At 43.3% G+C, this 16972-nt stretch overlaps 3 protein-coding genes across 8 annotated transcripts in view; 2 read left to right on the top strand and 1 right to left on the bottom strand.

Moving 5' to 3' along the window:
• LOC139109826 (GATA zinc finger domain-containing protein 14) overlaps positions 1-14068 on the bottom strand; it is a 290995-nt gene extending 276927 nt beyond the window's left edge. For both annotated transcript variants that reach the window (XM_070669186.1, XM_070669187.1), the window contains exons 1-2: positions 13583-14068; positions 1801-2062 (exon numbers count right to left, since the gene is read on the bottom strand). The gene's annotated coding sequence lies outside the window, so the exon portion shown is untranslated. The remainder of the gene's footprint in view (positions 1-1800; positions 2063-13582) is intronic.
• LOC139109832 (U3 small nucleolar ribonucleoprotein protein IMP4) lies at positions 11780-13109 on the top strand. The gene has a single exon (XM_070669203.1). It carries the CDS (start codon positions 12103-12105, stop codon positions 13045-13047), a length of 945 nt encoding a protein of 314 aa, XP_070525304.1. The 5' UTR covers positions 11780-12102; the 3' UTR covers positions 13048-13109.
• An 88-nt stretch (positions 14069-14156) lies between the features above and the next one.
• On the top strand, positions 14157-16898 carry LOC139109831 (HMG box-containing protein 4). Of its 5 annotated transcripts, none has more exons than XM_070669202.1 (6): positions 14196-14284; positions 14832-14971; positions 15058-15584; positions 15643-15718; positions 15808-15993; positions 16447-16898. In XM_070669202.1, the coding sequence occupies exons 2-6, from the start codon at positions 14959-14961 to the stop codon at positions 16857-16859; spliced, it is 1215 nt and encodes a 404-aa protein (XP_070525303.1). In that variant the 5' UTR covers positions 14196-14284; positions 14832-14958; the 3' UTR covers positions 16860-16898. The 5 variants fall into 5 exon arrangements, with proteins under 5 accessions (XP_070525300.1, XP_070525299.1, XP_070525303.1 ...); XM_070669201.1 differs by having other exon boundaries at positions 15055-15584; XM_070669200.1 differs by having other exon boundaries at positions 15049-15584.
• The last annotated feature ends 74 nt before the right edge of the window (positions 16899-16972 follow it).

Genomic DNA, 16972 nt, shown 5'->3' with positions numbered 1-16972 from the left:
TCTCTCCCTCTCTCCCTTTGTCTCTTTTTCGTGTACATGAAGCTACTAAATTCGAAATTCCAAACTGGCGAAGGTAAAACTACTGACCGGATCCAAGAGCGGTGCCGCGGCGCGCGATACCACGACGACCATTTCATTTAATTAAGACTTGTTTTTATTTCTGGTAAACTCGTTCGGGTATTTTAGGAAGCGATCTGCCCGGCGGCTTACCTCGCCTCGGACCCTGCGTTTAATTAATTTATTGACTTGCTTAAGCGCAGGTAGGTAATCGCGGCTTACACGGACGGCTAATTCGGCAATGCGGAAAATCGCGCGGAACGCCGTCAGAGGCGAAAACATCGGCGTACGTAAAGAAACGCGGATGGTGACGCGTGAAATTCACACGGGCAAATTCCACTTCTCGGCGATTAGTTCCTCGCACGGTTTATCGGAAAATCAATTGGCGCGTACAAACGACCGTGCCGCGGCTTCCGCGTGGTACTTTACAGTGCTTAGGATTGTTTAGATTATTAGATAACATTATTGAGATTTAAAGTGCCCGAGCACGCAAGGAAGCGTTACACTTATTCCAAACGTGTCGTACAAAATTCAGGCGCGAAGTGATTTCCTGTTTGCTCTCATGTATATTTTTCCCGGCGCGTCGCGCATGTATAGCTCGGAGAAATACTACTGTAATAATAGCCGCGCGTCGATTTTATTTAACGTTTAATGCTCGATCGACGGTGAGGTTGCGAACGGAGCGCCCCGGAGCGTTATTTCTTCTTAATAGTAATTCTAGAGTACCCAGCGAAACTGGTTACGGCGGTTACGGCGATACATAAAGAAGAACTATTGGATTAATAATCACCGGCGTGCCTGCTGGGGAATAGCTCTGCGTTCGTTTCTGTATCTCACGGCGAGATTGCCGAACAGCCTCGTAAAGAGTAATCGTCGCGCACCGAGAGTAAGAAGCGTCTTTTCGAGATTTAATCTACCTGGGCGTTATGAAGAATCGCGTCGACTTCGACTGGACAGACGCGGCCGACGCAACTGTATCTTATTTTTGCATATAAAAATAAAAGAAACAAAAATTGAATTGCAGTTTGTATTTTTTTTTTCCTTTTCATAATTTTTATCTAATTATTGTCTCCGCAAATAAACCTGCGGGTCCGTACTCGTTGATCGACGTGCGCTACATTGGTCAATGACCGACGCGAAAACCAAGCGAGATAACGCGACGTGAGAACAGTTGGAGAGAACTTTCCTGGCGGAGGCAGCTCTCTCGACGGTTCGCGGGCGTTAAAAAACCGCAGAATTCAACTCGCGCGGTGGTAGAAAACGGGAGGGGAAGAGAAAGAAAAAAAAAAATGCCGGGCCGGTGTCAGCGCGCGCGAAACAATATTCATCCGCGCCTCTCGGACGTAAAATACACCGTGGATTATTGCCGCGGTGAAGAGGACAGTTGAGAAAAAGAGTAAGAGAGAGCGTCGGGGGAGAAAAAAAAATACGACGAAGCGGAGACAAAGAGGACGATAAAAAGACGCGGCAGTGAAAGGACGCGGGGAAAGGTGAAGGAGATGGGAAGGAGACGGAGATAGATCCAGAGAGGGTTGCTAGTAGAGGTACCCGGGGCCAGGTACCCCCGATTCTGGGAAACGTGTTCTGCCAGCTTGTTAGGTGTCCCCAACAGTTCTCTAATATATGACTGGCACTCTCTACCCTTTTTCGAGAGAGGTGGACGAGAGAGAGAAAGACAGAGAGAAAGAGAGAAGAGGGCTAGGTCCACGAAAGAGCGTCCAGTTAGAATACCATCGGGCTTACCTGTACTCACGACCGCGGCGACGTTCCTGCGCGCCCGCTCGCTCCGGTCCCCGTTGTTTTACGGCGACAAAAAAAAAGCACGTCCCCCTCCTTCTCCTCCTCCTCCTCTTCTTCCGTGCATTGCGCGATAATTAATGGACCCGTACGCAGCGAGAGAATCCGTTCTCCGTCGATTTGATTGATGGTGGCTGTTGGCGATCCTTTAAAACGGTCACGTGGGTCGTGACCGTGATACCGCTTCGGCATTTGTACTTGCGCATCGCTGAAAAACGAAAAGTTAATTTTTTTTCATTATTATAATTGAAAGTAAATGTGCAGTATAAGTTAATTAAATTAATACGTTATTAATCATAATTTCATGTAGTCATATAATAAAAAAAAAATTCGGAAAGTTTGTTAAAATTTGTTTAAACAAATTTCAGTAAACGGTGCATATATTTGCTGAAATTGAAAGGTTCATAAAAAGGAAGTCGTTGAATTCTTATCACATGCAATTGTCAAGAATTTAAAAACAGCCGACGGGCTCTTGTAGAAACGGGTGAAGGTATTTTCGAGATCAAGCAGCGGCGGGACAAAGATCTATCGATCATCGTTGAAATCAATCGGCTACTCCGCGCGCGCTTCTCGACGAGGCCGATGATGTCTAGTCACAACACCATTGTTTCAATGACCCGCTGCCCCGCCCAGTAGGTGGCACCAACCTTCACATACTAATGAGCCAACCAGTTTCAAAGATCATCAACGCACGCTAGCGGTGAGATGAGGTGTTGAGAAGGCCGGGCCTTCTCTCGGGAAAGAAGGGTTACCGTGATTCTTGTTACTTTAAACAAGTCTCACTTACACCTCCTGGAAGATTTTGCGGCGAAGATTACATTCCGAAATAAATCCTGATAGTACCTAATTAATTTGTTCGTTAACTCTCGAAGATTGCGATTTATTCGAAAAGCGACGCGATAAAGGAAGCAATTTCTAAGTGTCTAGAGTATCATTCATATCGACCGCGAAGTCGTCGAGGAGGTACAAAGCTGTCGTTGGAAGTCTATCGCTTAACAAGTATCAAAGCAATGTGTTACAGCGACGGGGCAACACGGCGAAAGACGAGGGGTGGCGAGGGGGCTTCCATCGAAGCGGGCTTTAGGGGGTCCCGACGTAAACCGATCGATCGTACGTGCAGGGTATCGATACCGGCTGGAAATGAGGCAGCTCCGTGACGTCCGTAACATCCAGCGTGAATGAGGCGCTAACGACCAGTGATTACCACACTCGTATACGCGGTGCCTCACGACCGTGCACCGCCGTGGCTCACGTACGGGTAACGCACGCACGCATACACGCGCGCACGCGGATCGACGAATAATCACGCGAGTAGGTGAGGATGTCCATCAATCCTGGGCCGCGTGCTAAGCGCGAGACCTCCCGCGACGTTTCTCATCTTCTCACCGGGCTCGACGTGGGGCGTCGTCTCCCGCCACCCCGGGCCGACGTCTCCGAAGCTCTCTCACCGTGAGGAAGAGGCATCCGTGGACTTGTTGCAAGACGGACGCGCGAAATCAATGAGCCACCAGCGGCTACCACATCGCCCGAAGTGCGAAGACGCGTGCGAAATAAGCTGCGCGCTTCAAAGGGATTTATAGCCCGGTAAGTATCGCTCGTAGGGATCGCCGAGACAAATCACAAAATAAGTGAGTAATGAAATAAGCTGAGAACGCACCCGTTGACGTTAGACCGGTGGTCCCGGAGGCGTCCGGTCTATGATCGGATCGTGAGGGCTGTTAGAAGATTTTTTAATCGATAGTACTGTCTTAGAGTCGACGAGAGTCACAACCCCCGGTGTCACCGTCGCTTGAGGGGTGCAAAAATGCATTTTTCTCCCGCTCACGTGAGTAAAACAATAAAAATTGATTCGCATATATAATAAAATCGTATTAAATGTTGTGATTAAATTGTAATAAATTAAAGATTTTAATTACGAATTGAACCAAACTTAAAAATCTTCTTGACGGTCGACGTCTACTCTCGATTTTATTCTTAACGCCAATTAAAAATTGCAAATTCGTTCCCAAGCACGTATAAAGTTCCAGTAATAAAATAGACCTCGCTCGTGCCGGTGAGAAATTTTTTCAATCGACCTACTGCCCGCTCGTAGATTCGTGAACCACCTGGGGTCTCCGTGCCACATCGGTGCAAGATTAATACAACCCATGGACTCTCTTAAATTAATATCTACCGTTACCCAATAGCTTTCACAAACACGTCACGTCGCAGCTCGCGGCGTAATTCCACTGACAATCGTTTCTCGCGAAATAAATTTCTAAACATTCGACCGTTAAACCGAATTAAAAAAAAAATAATGTATTATACATCTACAGTCAATCATTGAACGAAGGAAAAAAAATAAAAAATAAAAAGAATATACTTCTAAAATATAATTTCCTTGATTCTCGGAGGCCGTGCAAGGGGGGTAACTTCGGAACAAGTTCCCCGTCGAAAGAATCACTTACGCTACTTTACGTAATGACATAAAGATGCACTTGTAGATTTAAGCTCGGTTTATCGGTGGTGAATCCGACGCGATGTTGTAAAAGTGAAATTATACCAGGGTCGGTGAAGTCGAAGGGGGATCGAGACGTGAGCGTAGGGATATAATACGCGGGGCTGGAAGTAGACAATGGACACTTACGGGCCGAGAATGCGATAACTCTATACGCGATCGGCCGAGGAGGCGAGAAGGCAGCGAGGAGAAGGAGGAGACGGAGAGAGAAAGAGAGGAGGCGTGGAGGATCACGATTTACCCATACAAAATCGCGCCGCGCGCGTATCGTACACGACGGTAATCAAACCCATAAATCCGAGGCATAACCAACCTCTGACACAGATTCTCTACCTTTTTATCTACCGCGGTCCGCCTGTGTGCTCGGTAGTGCATCGCCGATTCCGCCCGATAAATCGCTCGCTTCGCACTCGTCGAGCCATTTCCTTATAATTATCGCTTCCCTCAAATATCTTGTCTCGCTCGCCGATAGCGGTAGCGAGATACGTCAGACGAGTACCAATTATTATTTATGAATATACCTGTTACTCGAAATTTGCGTAACTGTGCAGAATAAAATTTCGTATCAATGAAAAATGATCAATATATATTATTCGATTTCCACGTTTTTTTTTCTTTTTTTTTTTCCTCTTATATAAGAAAATATTTAAAATCAGAAAGGTTTGCAATTACCGAAGAAATAACCTCGACGGGCAAAAGTGCACCGCGAATGCGTGCCGAATTTTTTTTGAAACACAGTGGTTACGTAGACGACTATATTTTTCAGTACCTTTTTCCCGGTGTTTACGATATATTACATGCTTTCGCGTACGACGAGTCCCGGGAATTTCGAGTCGGCCGGGACCAAGGCTCACGGCGAAGTCGAGCGTCGTCGGGCGGGTCTCGGAGTGTACTTTGTGCCTGGCGAGAAATTGCAGAAGCTTCGAAGGCTCGCTCGTACATCCTCTCGCCCTAGGGGCGAGAGAAATCCCCCGACGTGGCGGGTACGGCGCTCGATCGAGCGAGGCCGCAGCATAACATTAAAGAGCGGGGTCCCTCTCGAGCGCGGGTTAACGTTTGCGTTCGTCGTTACGAGCCTTCGGCTTCGACGCCGCGCATCGTTGCATCGCCGGTGCATCGCGGTGAGGCGCGGAGCCTGCGTGCGCTCCGTCGCCGTGTGCACGGGATGGGCGTGGTGGTGCACGGAGCACGGCTATCGAACTGCTCTATCGCTAATAAATCTACGGCTCAACTAGAATCTGCCTCGAGTTATACGAGGCAGCGGATAACGACGGATCGGCCGCGCCGCGCTTGCTCCGATCCGTCAAAAAACTCCCCGCTGCCATTTTTACGATCGTCTCGACTGACCGGCGATGATGCTCGATCAAGCTCTACGAGCTGCCTTTATTATTTCGCAGCCTCTCCCTCTGTGGCGAGGCCGAGGCAGGGGCACCAAAGGCTTTGGTACCCCTCGCGATCGGTTGCCGAGTCACTACTCTGCGAGAAAACACCCCTAAAACGTGTATACATTTCTTTCGTCACACGAGATTCATTATTTTTGAACAACTTATATCATATTACCCTACGCAAGTATAAAATGTGCACAATAATTGCTGAATAATAAATCGTTGAAATAAAAGAAAAGTTTACCCGTATTACTTGTTATAAAAAAAATATATATTTAATTATATAGAAAATGTAATAAAAAAATTTTTTTATTTTAATTTAATGAATTTCAACAATAAACAAACGTCGCCTTTTTGACGCTGCTTGGGCATGATAACTGAACAATTTCAATTGCCGCAGTAATCCAGTGTAGACGAAAGGAATGATAGAATCGAAAGACGTACAACTAGAGGCATCTGTTAAGAACGTCTGCAAGCTACGGAAGCGCATTCCCACAAAACGTGCTATTTTAGCTTCCCATTCCGGAGGGAAAATTAAATGGAGATATTATCAATTAAAGCCTCATCATCAACGCTACCAATCTATTATTCCCGAAATTAAAATGACGCGACGTGACGAACGAATGCATATCTCGTCTGAACTTTAAACGCCGCGATCGATAGCCGGCCTAACTGGTGCTCGGCGTTAGGCGGTGAATTTCCAGGGGAATCAATCAATGCGCTTATCGACCCCGAATAAATTAAAAGTGGCGGCGTGGCGCGGAACTCGTCGGATTTGTCATTGATTCCTGGCAGACTGCGGGCCAGGGTAGCACAACCGCCTAGGAAGTGGCTGAAACAGTTTTGTGCCAGGACATCAATACTTCCACGGGCCGTACATTACCCGATAATAACCGGCTATACTCGCGACGCGAATTACGCCGCGCGATCGTTATTACCCCCGTGACTCTCGCCTTCCCCTCCTCCCCCTGGGAGAGAACTTCCTCGCCTTTGATCCTGAACTGCGGATGAAAGCGTCCAGGCTGTCGAGGAATTCAGAGACATATATATCTGACGTAATCTCGCATCAAACTTTCTACCGTCAAACGCTCGAAGCGACGCTATTGATTCTATGTCGCTATTGATGCCAAATGCAATCGCGCGCGATCCGTCCGGTTCCTTCGGAGAGAGAACTTCCCTCATATTTACGTAGATTTATTCAATTAAAATAAATAAAAAAAAAGAGAAAAAAAAATTAACAAAAAATCGAGGTCGTTTTACTTTCTGAAATTGATGACGAGTATTCGTCGCGGCTGGCGTTAATAACGGCGCGTTGACACGCGTTTAAAGTGGTACCGTATCGGCGTGGCTTTATGCCGGAACGATCTTTCTCCGAGACGGAGGCAACGGAGCCGGCGAAGACGACGATATGTTCGAGATGAAAACGTCTTCCGGTAGCATCGGGCGTTTCCGCTACGATATTGCCACGGTTGAATGCCGGCAAGCGTTTGTGTCGCCGCAATTTGCGGGACAGTTTGTAAGAAACTTGAGGCGATTGTCCCGCGGGCATTAATTGGCATTATTACCGTGCTGTATGTAACGCGGGGAAAATCGAGCGTGACGATATGCGTCGCGGATAATCGCGCCGCGAAGAGAACTACTCCCGTGAAATTGATGAAAATCTAGAGCACACAACATAAATCATTTAAAGCTGCATCGATAATTGCGCGCGTCCCGGCGGTTCAACGAATCGGGACGTTCGCGCGCGGTGCATACATCGGGATTTCGGGATTTTATCGCCGTAATGGATAATCTTGAATGTGGGAGAGTACAAAGTTCTCTCGCGGAGAGCAGGCACGAAGGAGGGATAAGCATGAAATAACAGAAAAAGAGGGCAGAAAGAGGCGGAGGATGGGGAAAAATGAGGCAAAACTGTATCGGAAGATAATAACGGGGTATGCGGTGATCGGGTCCGTTCACCGAAGAAATGGAAGAGCACGATGCAACCGAGACACCAGCTAGATGCAGTTTGATGATGCTCCGTAAAAAATCTCTAGGCAATAACTTATTTGTATTTTTTGCACGTGCACCTGTATATCCCACTATACGTTAACCAGGAACCTTCTCTAGGAACGATAATTACTTGCACCGGCCGTGATGTAATTAAGCAATATTTGATGGATGGCCATTAGATCAGCTCAATATTTAAAAACTTTCCAGCGCGCCTCAACGACTTGTGAAGTCAAGAATAACGTCGACAACAAACGTTACGGACAGCCCTTTTCCCAGCTAGCGTTTCAATCCCGATGTGACATTACTGAAAATTCAGATCTAATTAAATCTGTATAATTGACATAATAATTGGCGAAAAAAAAAATATGTGAAAGGGATACGTAACGCCAACGTGTCGAATTTGAAAATCGAACTTGAGCAAATAAAATTTTCAAATCTTTTCCCGGCCCAATAAATAACGAAACATGTTCGCATCCAGGATACGTTCGCGCTCGCTGTCGAAGCCAATAAATTTTTCACATAACCTGTACCAATAAAATAAGATAGCGGGAGTAGAGGAGGCATCGACGCGATCCTGAAACAACTATACTTATCGAGGATCGTGCCTCGCAGGGTCTGATGGAACCCCGCGTTTTCAGTCCCGCTTCTGTAATTACTATCTTCCACACGTATATAGGGATCGTTGCCTCTTTTACTCCGGTTCATGCCAAAAAACCGAAAACTCGGCATCGTATTGGCAACAACCGAGCGATTATTTCTCTTCTAGCCGCCATCGTCTGGCTTTCTACGCTATCAATTGAATTAGATTCTAATTACAATCGCAACAATAACGACACGTTCGTGGCCGTCCTGTCCCGAAAGTCGATGAAGGAATCGTTATCCCGGCTTTTCCCCTCCCCCTCCCCTCTTCCCTCCACCCGCAACCGTCCGGTTCCCCTATATACGACGATCGTGATAAAACCATCGGACAATAATAAACAATGCGTGAAACGACAAGTACAGTCGGGCGACCGGGGGCATTTCGCGAGATGCTATCGTGTCCGGGACTCAGCCCCCGGTAGCTGAGCGCAATCAATCATTCGAACCGGATAAAATATAAAATACGGTACCGAGGCAGGCCGCGATGTGTGTTTGCCGTTTTATTTATTTGCACGGTCATGCAAGCTACGCGGAATTAACGTATTTTTTGCACGCGACCTCCTCGCCAGGATGACGGCGCGGGTCGATGCCGAGCACCGACCTAAGCTTTCGTTATCGCCAGCGTATTAAACCGGCCGCAATGAATATAATAATTCCTTCTTGCTATTTTTTTTTTTTTTTTTTAACCCTATATTCGCCTGCAAGCGTGACGCAACGACATTTGAAAAATAGCCGCAGTTAAAAAGAACCGGAGACCCATGGGTGTTTAGAGACGGAATAGAACGGAAGATCATAGAAGGTCGGGTGTCTCGAACATGCCGAAACGCTATACGAGACGAGCGCGATAGCGATTCACATCGCGTGATGGATGGTACTCGCGGTATCTTGTATCGCGGCATATCGTCGCCACCGCTCTTGCTTATTAAACTGTTCGGTATTTCTCGTGGACGGGTAACAAGGCAGCGTCGCGCTCGTGCGCGAGGAGAAAAGACTCGGGGAGAGCAAGATCGATGTCTCGTGTGCACCGCGGGACCCCAACTTTTAATAAGTGTCATCTTCGCTACCGAGGTAGTCGACAATCGCCTCGTTATAAATCGCTACCGTTCGTCGAAAATAAAAATTATCTGATTCGTTTAAACGGCGTAGGCTATTGGCTACCCGAGGACATTGTTCGATTTTCAATCCGTCGCCGTCAAGTCAGAATTTCAAAGGATACATTTCTCGTCCCGTCGCGTATCAATTTCGCATCCCTCTATTATTTCAACGTTTGCGAACGCTCTGATTTTTTTTCCCGTCCACCGGAAGTTTCGTTGGATTAAAATACAAAAAATAAAAAAATTCCGAACGCGAACGCCTGCAAGTGTTTTGCGATGAAATTGTCATAATCGCACGATAATTCCAAGTGTTTTCGTATTTGTGTATGGCAGGTGGTAGCGATTATTACGCTCTACTATGAGCAACAAGATACCCTCGGGAGAAGCGCCTTCGAACTTATAGTTCTCCGCGGACACGCGGTACGAAACGGATGATTGCGCGCCGCGAACGCAACAGATCGCTACGTTATTATTTTCGCCAGTTATCGAATTAGATGTTGGCTTAACGGATACATAGTCCCCATATCCGTCTCATAGGCGTACTTACACGCGATTCATCGTCAACTTCTAATTCTATCGCGTATCTCTTTCCACCGTTACATTTGCAAGTAAACCAAAATTTGACCGTCTAAGATAAAAACTTCAGCTACGTTAAAATTACAAAAAAACTTATGCAAAATCCAATTCCAGAAACAATATTAATGACAAAATAATTGACATTTTTTTATATTTTAAAATTCTTGTAAAAAAGTTTAAAAATTATATAAATTATAAGCGCGTCGTGTATGTATTGAAATAATCTCTAAACGCAGGATCGTAAATTCGCGAGATTACGAAACATTTATCATTTCTTCGTTCAACATAAAGATAAGAAAAAATAGATAATTATTCTCAAACATTTAAGTGTTATGCAAGAATACCAAGTAAGATAAATTAAAGCGAAATTATTATCTAAAGACGATCGAAAATAGTCAGTATCGTCGTCGGTGGCGAGGTGAAATCATTGCCGAGCGAATGAAGGTAAAACGCTTCCTTTGCCGAAAGGAAAAGCGGCGGCACAGTCGAGTCCGGTTTCTAATGATCGTCGTCACGTCGATCGTGCTTTATGTCGCCCCTTTTGCATAAACGCGCTCAATTTGCTCGGACGAGGCTGTAAATTATGCCGATTCAAGAACATAGCGAAGATGACGCCCATGAGCTCTCTCTCTCTCTCTCTCTCCCTCTTTCTTTCCCTTTTCTCTGTCTCACACCTTCTTCATATTTCCCCCCCCACGCCTAACGTTTCAGCCCTCAATCTCTCCTCCTTCACCTTGCCACGAAGAGGAGGCATCCCCCGAGATTACGGCTCCACTCGTTACTACCTACAACGTACTTACGTTACTTTTAGAACTGCTTATTACTATGATTACCGGCGCATAATGCGGCGACCGAGCCGTTCTACAATTTATTATTGAATTGCTATAATATGAACTGACCGGCATTGCCCGGCGTGCTGACATCGTTATATACACGTTGTTGTGGAAAACGCGTAACGCGAATAAAGTTTCTATACGCGTGGACAGTTTACAGCGACTCTATTCATCGCTAAGATATCGCGCTTTAATATTATTCCGAAGATTTCGCACACTAAACGAAATTGGCCAACGCTTTAGAAAACGATGCAATTTTTCTGTAATGTTAAACATTATTGCAGTTATAATCATCAAAATATTAAATTAATTAAAAATAGCTGGAATATAAATAACAAATAAAAAAGAATCCAACACTGTACGACATTTAACGAAACGTTCTTCACTCCGTGTATATAACTGATGGAACGTTCTAAGGAATTTTTCCTCTTCCGACGATATGAAATGCGGAAGAAGATGCCTAAGGCTGGACTCCGGTAAATCGCACGTGTGTGAGCACACAGAGAAACTCGCACACATAACACAGACGCTCGAACGCACCGAACAAAATCACCGGTCTGGCTGTCTATCCGCCTATTTCGACGCTATTCATTGTTACTTTCATGCGTGATTGGCCGCACTCAGGTGGTTACACAAAATAACACATCCAAATCGAACACCATATAAGTGTGCGAGGAAGTAAGCTGATTTCTCAAGTCGCACTATATTGCATTCTCTTACAAAGTATATGTTGCAATATACACAACTCATTTCGAATAATATAAAAATCCGTGAGAAATATAAGACATTTAAAGAATGTTTAGATCATTTCAGTTAACTTTCTTAAATAGAAATACTTATATGGCTTGTTTCTCTAATTCATAGTTTTTTTTTAATAAAAAAAAAACTAATTAATTAAATATTAATATGTATAATACTATAACAGTTGTTTTGTGTAACCACAAGAGATACAATATTTTAATTACGAAAGAGCGCAATTAAAAAATACAGCTAACAGATCTCGTATGCATCCATTCTAATATCTCATTATCTAACATATTCTAACATCTTACTTTTACGTCCAGTCAATTGTACCACTAGTGTGCAGTTGTAACTGCTCTTAATGACTACAGCGATATCAACACACATGGTATCTTAACCTCCAAAAGAACACGTTGCCGTCGTTAAATAAGCTACTCGAGACACAAAGATTTTCGCATATCAATCTACGAAGAATATAATTTTAAGTAACGATGTTACGAAGACAAGCACGATTACGTCGAGAATACCTCTACAGAAAATCTGTGCAGGAGAAGGTGAAAGGTATCCAAGAAAAGAAAGATAAGTTGAAGCGCAGCTTGGAAGAAAATATACCTATACACCCGGATTTGAGGAAAAGTGCTTTACACGTGCAGAGAAAAATCGAATGGGAAGATGCTGGGCCGGAAATGGCAGTGGCTATGGGTACAGAGATGGGTGGCGGTGGTGTGGCCAACCCAGAAGACGACGAATATCGCTGGGCCGGCGTAGAAGATCCAAAAATTGTCATTACGACGTCCCGTGACCCGAGCTCCCGCCTAAAGATGTTTGTAAAGGAACTCCGTCTAATATTCCCAAACTCGCAGCGAATGAATCGCGGTAACTATGAAATGAAGCAGCTAATCCATGCCTGTCGTGCCAACAATGTCACTGACTTTATTATTGTACACGAACATCGGGGTGTTCCTGATGCTCTGGTAATAAGTCACCTACCATACGGACCAACAGCTTATTTTACATTATCTGGTGTTATAATGCGACATGACATACCTAATATTGGCACCATGTCAGAGCAATATCCACATTTAATTTTTCATAATTTCAAAACTAAATTAGGAGAAAGAGTAACAAATATATTGAAATATCTGTTTCCTGTACCAAAAGAAGACAGTAAGCGAGTAATCAGCTTTGCTAATCATGATGATTACATATGTTTTCGGCATCATACATACAAAAAGATTCATGGAAAGGAGATTGACTTAGCTGAAGTTGGACCACGCTTTCAAATGAAATTGTATGAGATCAAACTGGGGACTCTAGACACTGAATCAGCTGCTGACACTGAATGGGCCTTGAGACCTTACATGAACACAAGTTATAAAAGGAGATTTCTATCTGAGGAAGATGGTTGGCAGCAAGAAGATGATATTCAATCTTAATTTTCTACCTAAACCTGTATGTAATTTAATTAATTTTTTAAATATACATTAGCATATTTAATAATTTCAGTATCAATTATTTCATTTCTACCTGGAAAAATAATATATAAAATTATGAATACTTAGAATTACTACTCCATAAATAATATACAAATTTTTTTAATAAAAATGTTGTCAGATATCTTTAGAATAAATTCCGTATTAATAATTAAGTTCGCGAGATATTCTTTATGTAGATTTTTCTTTTCATTGTCCAGTGATTTTTATACTTTTTGCAATAAAAAATTCGTACCGTAGCTCATTAACATTACTTAATTTTTGGACCAAAAATAGTTGTCGCGCGTTAAATTTCGGTGAATTAATGATACTCGAGTTGAAAATCGACGGAGTTTAGCAAAATCGGGTTGTTAAGACGTCAAAAATTGCTTTCGAAAAATTTGAAGAAATCTCGTCGCTCGAATTAGCAAATGGCTAACGTATCTCAATCGCGAAGTACAACGACCGCAACTTTGAGATGGACATTTTCGTCACATACCTGTAAACAGAAGCGCAGCGAACAAGGACCTCGATGCATCTGTCAGCTCTCCGCACACAGGCACACACAAATCACTCATTTGCGCTCGATTATTAATTATATTCGCGATCGCGACGCAAGATGAATTCCGTACCGCCCGAACCGTTGGAAGCTCATCGAAACTTGCACTTGCTTGAAGTTCGTCGCGCGACTTGAATAAACGAGAAGTGCCAATCGTCTAACGGCGTCTCTTTCATAATAATTTTCTCAGGTTTACGAGTACGTTCGATTACGTGATCGATAAAGCTATGTCGCGTATTTTATGTCAGATATTATTTTGCTTCGATATAACAGCTAGACGAAGATCTCGCCTGCTTGCGTATTTAAAAACGCTTATTTTTGATAAAATAAAAGTCTGTCCCCGCAAATATTATTAATAATTTTTACTCCCGTAAACTTACGCAAGCCAACTATTCGCGCGATCATACCGTCAGCGATTAGATTTCTAGTGTGTCATAACCTTGTCATAACAAATTGAATATCGCGCCATAGAATGCAAAGACTGCAAAGAGTTGCAGGCCTGCGAAATCGGGAGGGCGCGTCGTCGCGCAGTGCGCGCGCTTTCGGTCATCTTAGTAGTCTTGACGGCTTGGCAGCGGAGGCCGCGGAGGGACGCTATGGATGTGTTCGGGTCATCGAGAGCACGCGCTCAGAAGAGCGACGGTGAGCATTGGTTTACTCTTCACGGTATTGTAGCTGTATTTGATAGACTATTAGCTTGCCCGCTGATATCGCTTACGGTGAATCGCATGATCTACGCGCGTTCGTAGAAAATCTCGGTGGCTCCTTTTCTTTCCCCTGTAACATTCATTTTAGCGTGTTATGGAACGCCAGCGCTTCGGCGTACATAGCGGAATAATCGTCGTACGAACTGCACGCCGTATACAATCACAGAATGAAATTTTCGCGCGTTCGATCTAGCCTCGGTTGTACCGAGCCCAGCTTTCTGCATCCATATGAAATAAAAGAAATTATAATCACTCCATTTTACATGCTTCTTAAACGTTCTTGCAGCATACAAATATCTAACTTATCGAAATAACTATTAAATTTAAAAAAAAAAAAAAAAACTATTAAATACTGACGAATGTACAATCATCTATCATTAAAAGCTTTTTTATTCCATTTTACATTTGCTTAATCATCATTATCTTCTGTATGTAAAGTGTTTGAATAATTGAATAATTTTTTCCATAAAAACGTAATGCAGAGAAAAGAAGCGAAGCAAAGTGAAGTGCGAGTTGTACTGCAACTGGCTGCCCACATCTCTAGTAGCAGATACATTTATAGCCTGCATAGAAGTAGCATTTCTATACTGTGCCTATCCTGTTCTATAAATGTTTAAGTCTGGTAGTTAGCTATTGCAAAGTACATTAGATTCGTCTTTTTTTTGTTTTTGGCAAGGTGCAGTCTGCTTTATCTTTCAGATCTAGAAGTCACGGGTATCTCCCGTAGCGGTCGCGTGAGGAAGAAATCTTCCAAGCTCGTCGATTTTGAATCGGATGATCTTACGGAAAATAAAATCAAGCGGCAGAAGACCCAACAGCTACAGAATCAACAACTCTTGGATCAATATGAAGTACAACAGCAGATATTACCGACGCAATCAAATCAAGCAAGCAATGTTGGGCAACAGAGAAAGCATTCAGGTTCGAGTCAAGTACAACAAAGACTCAAGAACCTATCGGATAATGAGGGACAGTCATCTAGCTCAGAATCTGACGATCCCACTGAATTAAATGAGGAAGAAAGCTATAGTTTGGATTCTGGGAGTGATAATGATATAGATCCTCTTATGATCGACGAAAGAGAAATGGGATTTAGGAAATTAGAACCACCATCAGGTCAGGAAACACCATCACAAGCAAATAGCTTATATATGCTCGAAAAATGTAAGAAAAAGTTGATTATTAAGGATGGAAAAATTATAGGCAAATCGAAGACACAACGCAAAGATAAAGGGGTATGTACTAATGAAGAATGATACCAAAGAAGAGCCTTAATTTTTTTGATATTTTTAGAAAACAAGATTTACTGCTTACATGCTATGGGCAAAGAAAATTAGGCAAGAACTGTTAGAGCAATCTCCTTACATGGGTATCCGAGCTATTTAATTTTTTTATTTTTTTTATAAGCTATAAATGCATGCAATTTTGATATTGTTTATTGATCGTTGCTTTTTGTAGATTTTGCGGCAATTTCTAAGCGGTTAGGAGAGCTGTGGGCTACAGTACCACATCTGGAAAAGTATAATTGGCGCAGGCGTGCAAAGCGCTTGGCAGCTAAACCTCATTCTTTACCAGCAAGTAAAGATGAATCTATTTGGAAAATGCCACCACCAGCCTCGCGAAAAAAATTCATAAATAAAATTGGTGGGTTAATTGGTTAATTATACACCGAAGGATAGATATGACGTTTTCTGCGGTGACAGCGGCTAGCGTAGTACGTAATTCTAGGCGGCAAAATCAAGGGATGAGAGAACGGGAAGAAATCGGTCATCGGCAAACCGGCCGGCGCGGTATATACATGCGGTACATGTGAAACTCGATGCACACGACGCTAAAATCACGTTCGCTAGCTGTCGTCGCCATATCTACCTTTCGGCGTACATAGGCAATGTACTATTTGTATGTGTCATGTTATATGGTAGTTTATGTATCTGCCTTGTTCTACTTGTGCATGTGCATTAGCCAAAAATATTTATTAAATCGAATATATCTGTTTCGTAACTTTTATAGATTCATCTTGATGAGTCTTTTGTATGCATTCCATAAATTAAACATTCGGTACGGCATTAACGTTATTTCGTAAATATTGTATTTCAGGCAATGGAAAAGAAACAAAACCCGCTTCTGCAAAAAAAACTATTCAACTCGGTGTCCCATCTGTTGTTGGAAACGTTCCAGTCTCACCGCCATCAAATCGCACCAATAAAGATCTAGTTAATGAGCCGGTAATAGGCACGGGAATGTACAAAGTCGTTGGAACGCAACCGATCGATGTTGCAGCCCATCTCAAACTGCTCGGTGAGAGCTTGACAATCATTGGAGAACGTTTGAAAGAACACGATGGTCAGATAGCTGTTTCCGGCAGTCTTTCGGTTTTACTGGATTCATTGCTGTGTGCCTTAGGTCCATTAATTTGTTTAACGCAGCAATTACCAGAAACTAATGGAGCTAAACCTGAAACACTTTCCAAAATGCTCGACAACATAGCTTATCTTATGCCTGGTTTATAATGTACAAAATATGTAAAATATAGAATTATTCAATGTAAATACTTATATGACAAGTTAGATACAAAAAGAACGTTTAATTACTAAAAATTGAAATCATAAGCACAGATTCTCGT

This window comes from Cardiocondyla obscurior, linkage group LG18 (assembly GCF_019399895.1).
Source record: "Cardiocondyla obscurior isolate alpha-2009 linkage group LG18, Cobs3.1, whole genome shotgun sequence".
NCBI lineage: Eukaryota > Metazoa > Arthropoda > Insecta > Hymenoptera > Formicidae > Cardiocondyla > Cardiocondyla obscurior.
This window is presented reverse-complemented; position numbering and strand designations above follow the sequence as displayed.

Excerpts from the sequence above, each read along its gene's own strand:
- LOC139109832 (XM_070669203.1), top strand. The coding sequence starts at position 12,103 with ATGTTACGAAGACAAGCACGATTACGTCGAGAATACCTCTACAGAAAA.
- LOC139109831 (XM_070669198.1), top strand. The coding sequence starts at position 14,239 with ATGGATGTGTTCGGGTCATCGAGAGCACGCGCTCAGAAGAGCGACG. Across the intron at positions 15,585-15,642 it reads CACAACGCAAAGATAAAGGG|AAAACAAGATTTACTGCTTA; the intron begins GTATGTACTAAT and ends TGATATTTTTAG. Across the intron at positions 15,994-16,446 it reads AAAATTCATAAATAAAATTG|GCAATGGAAAAGAAACAAAA; the intron begins GTGGGTTAATTG and ends ATTGTATTTCAG.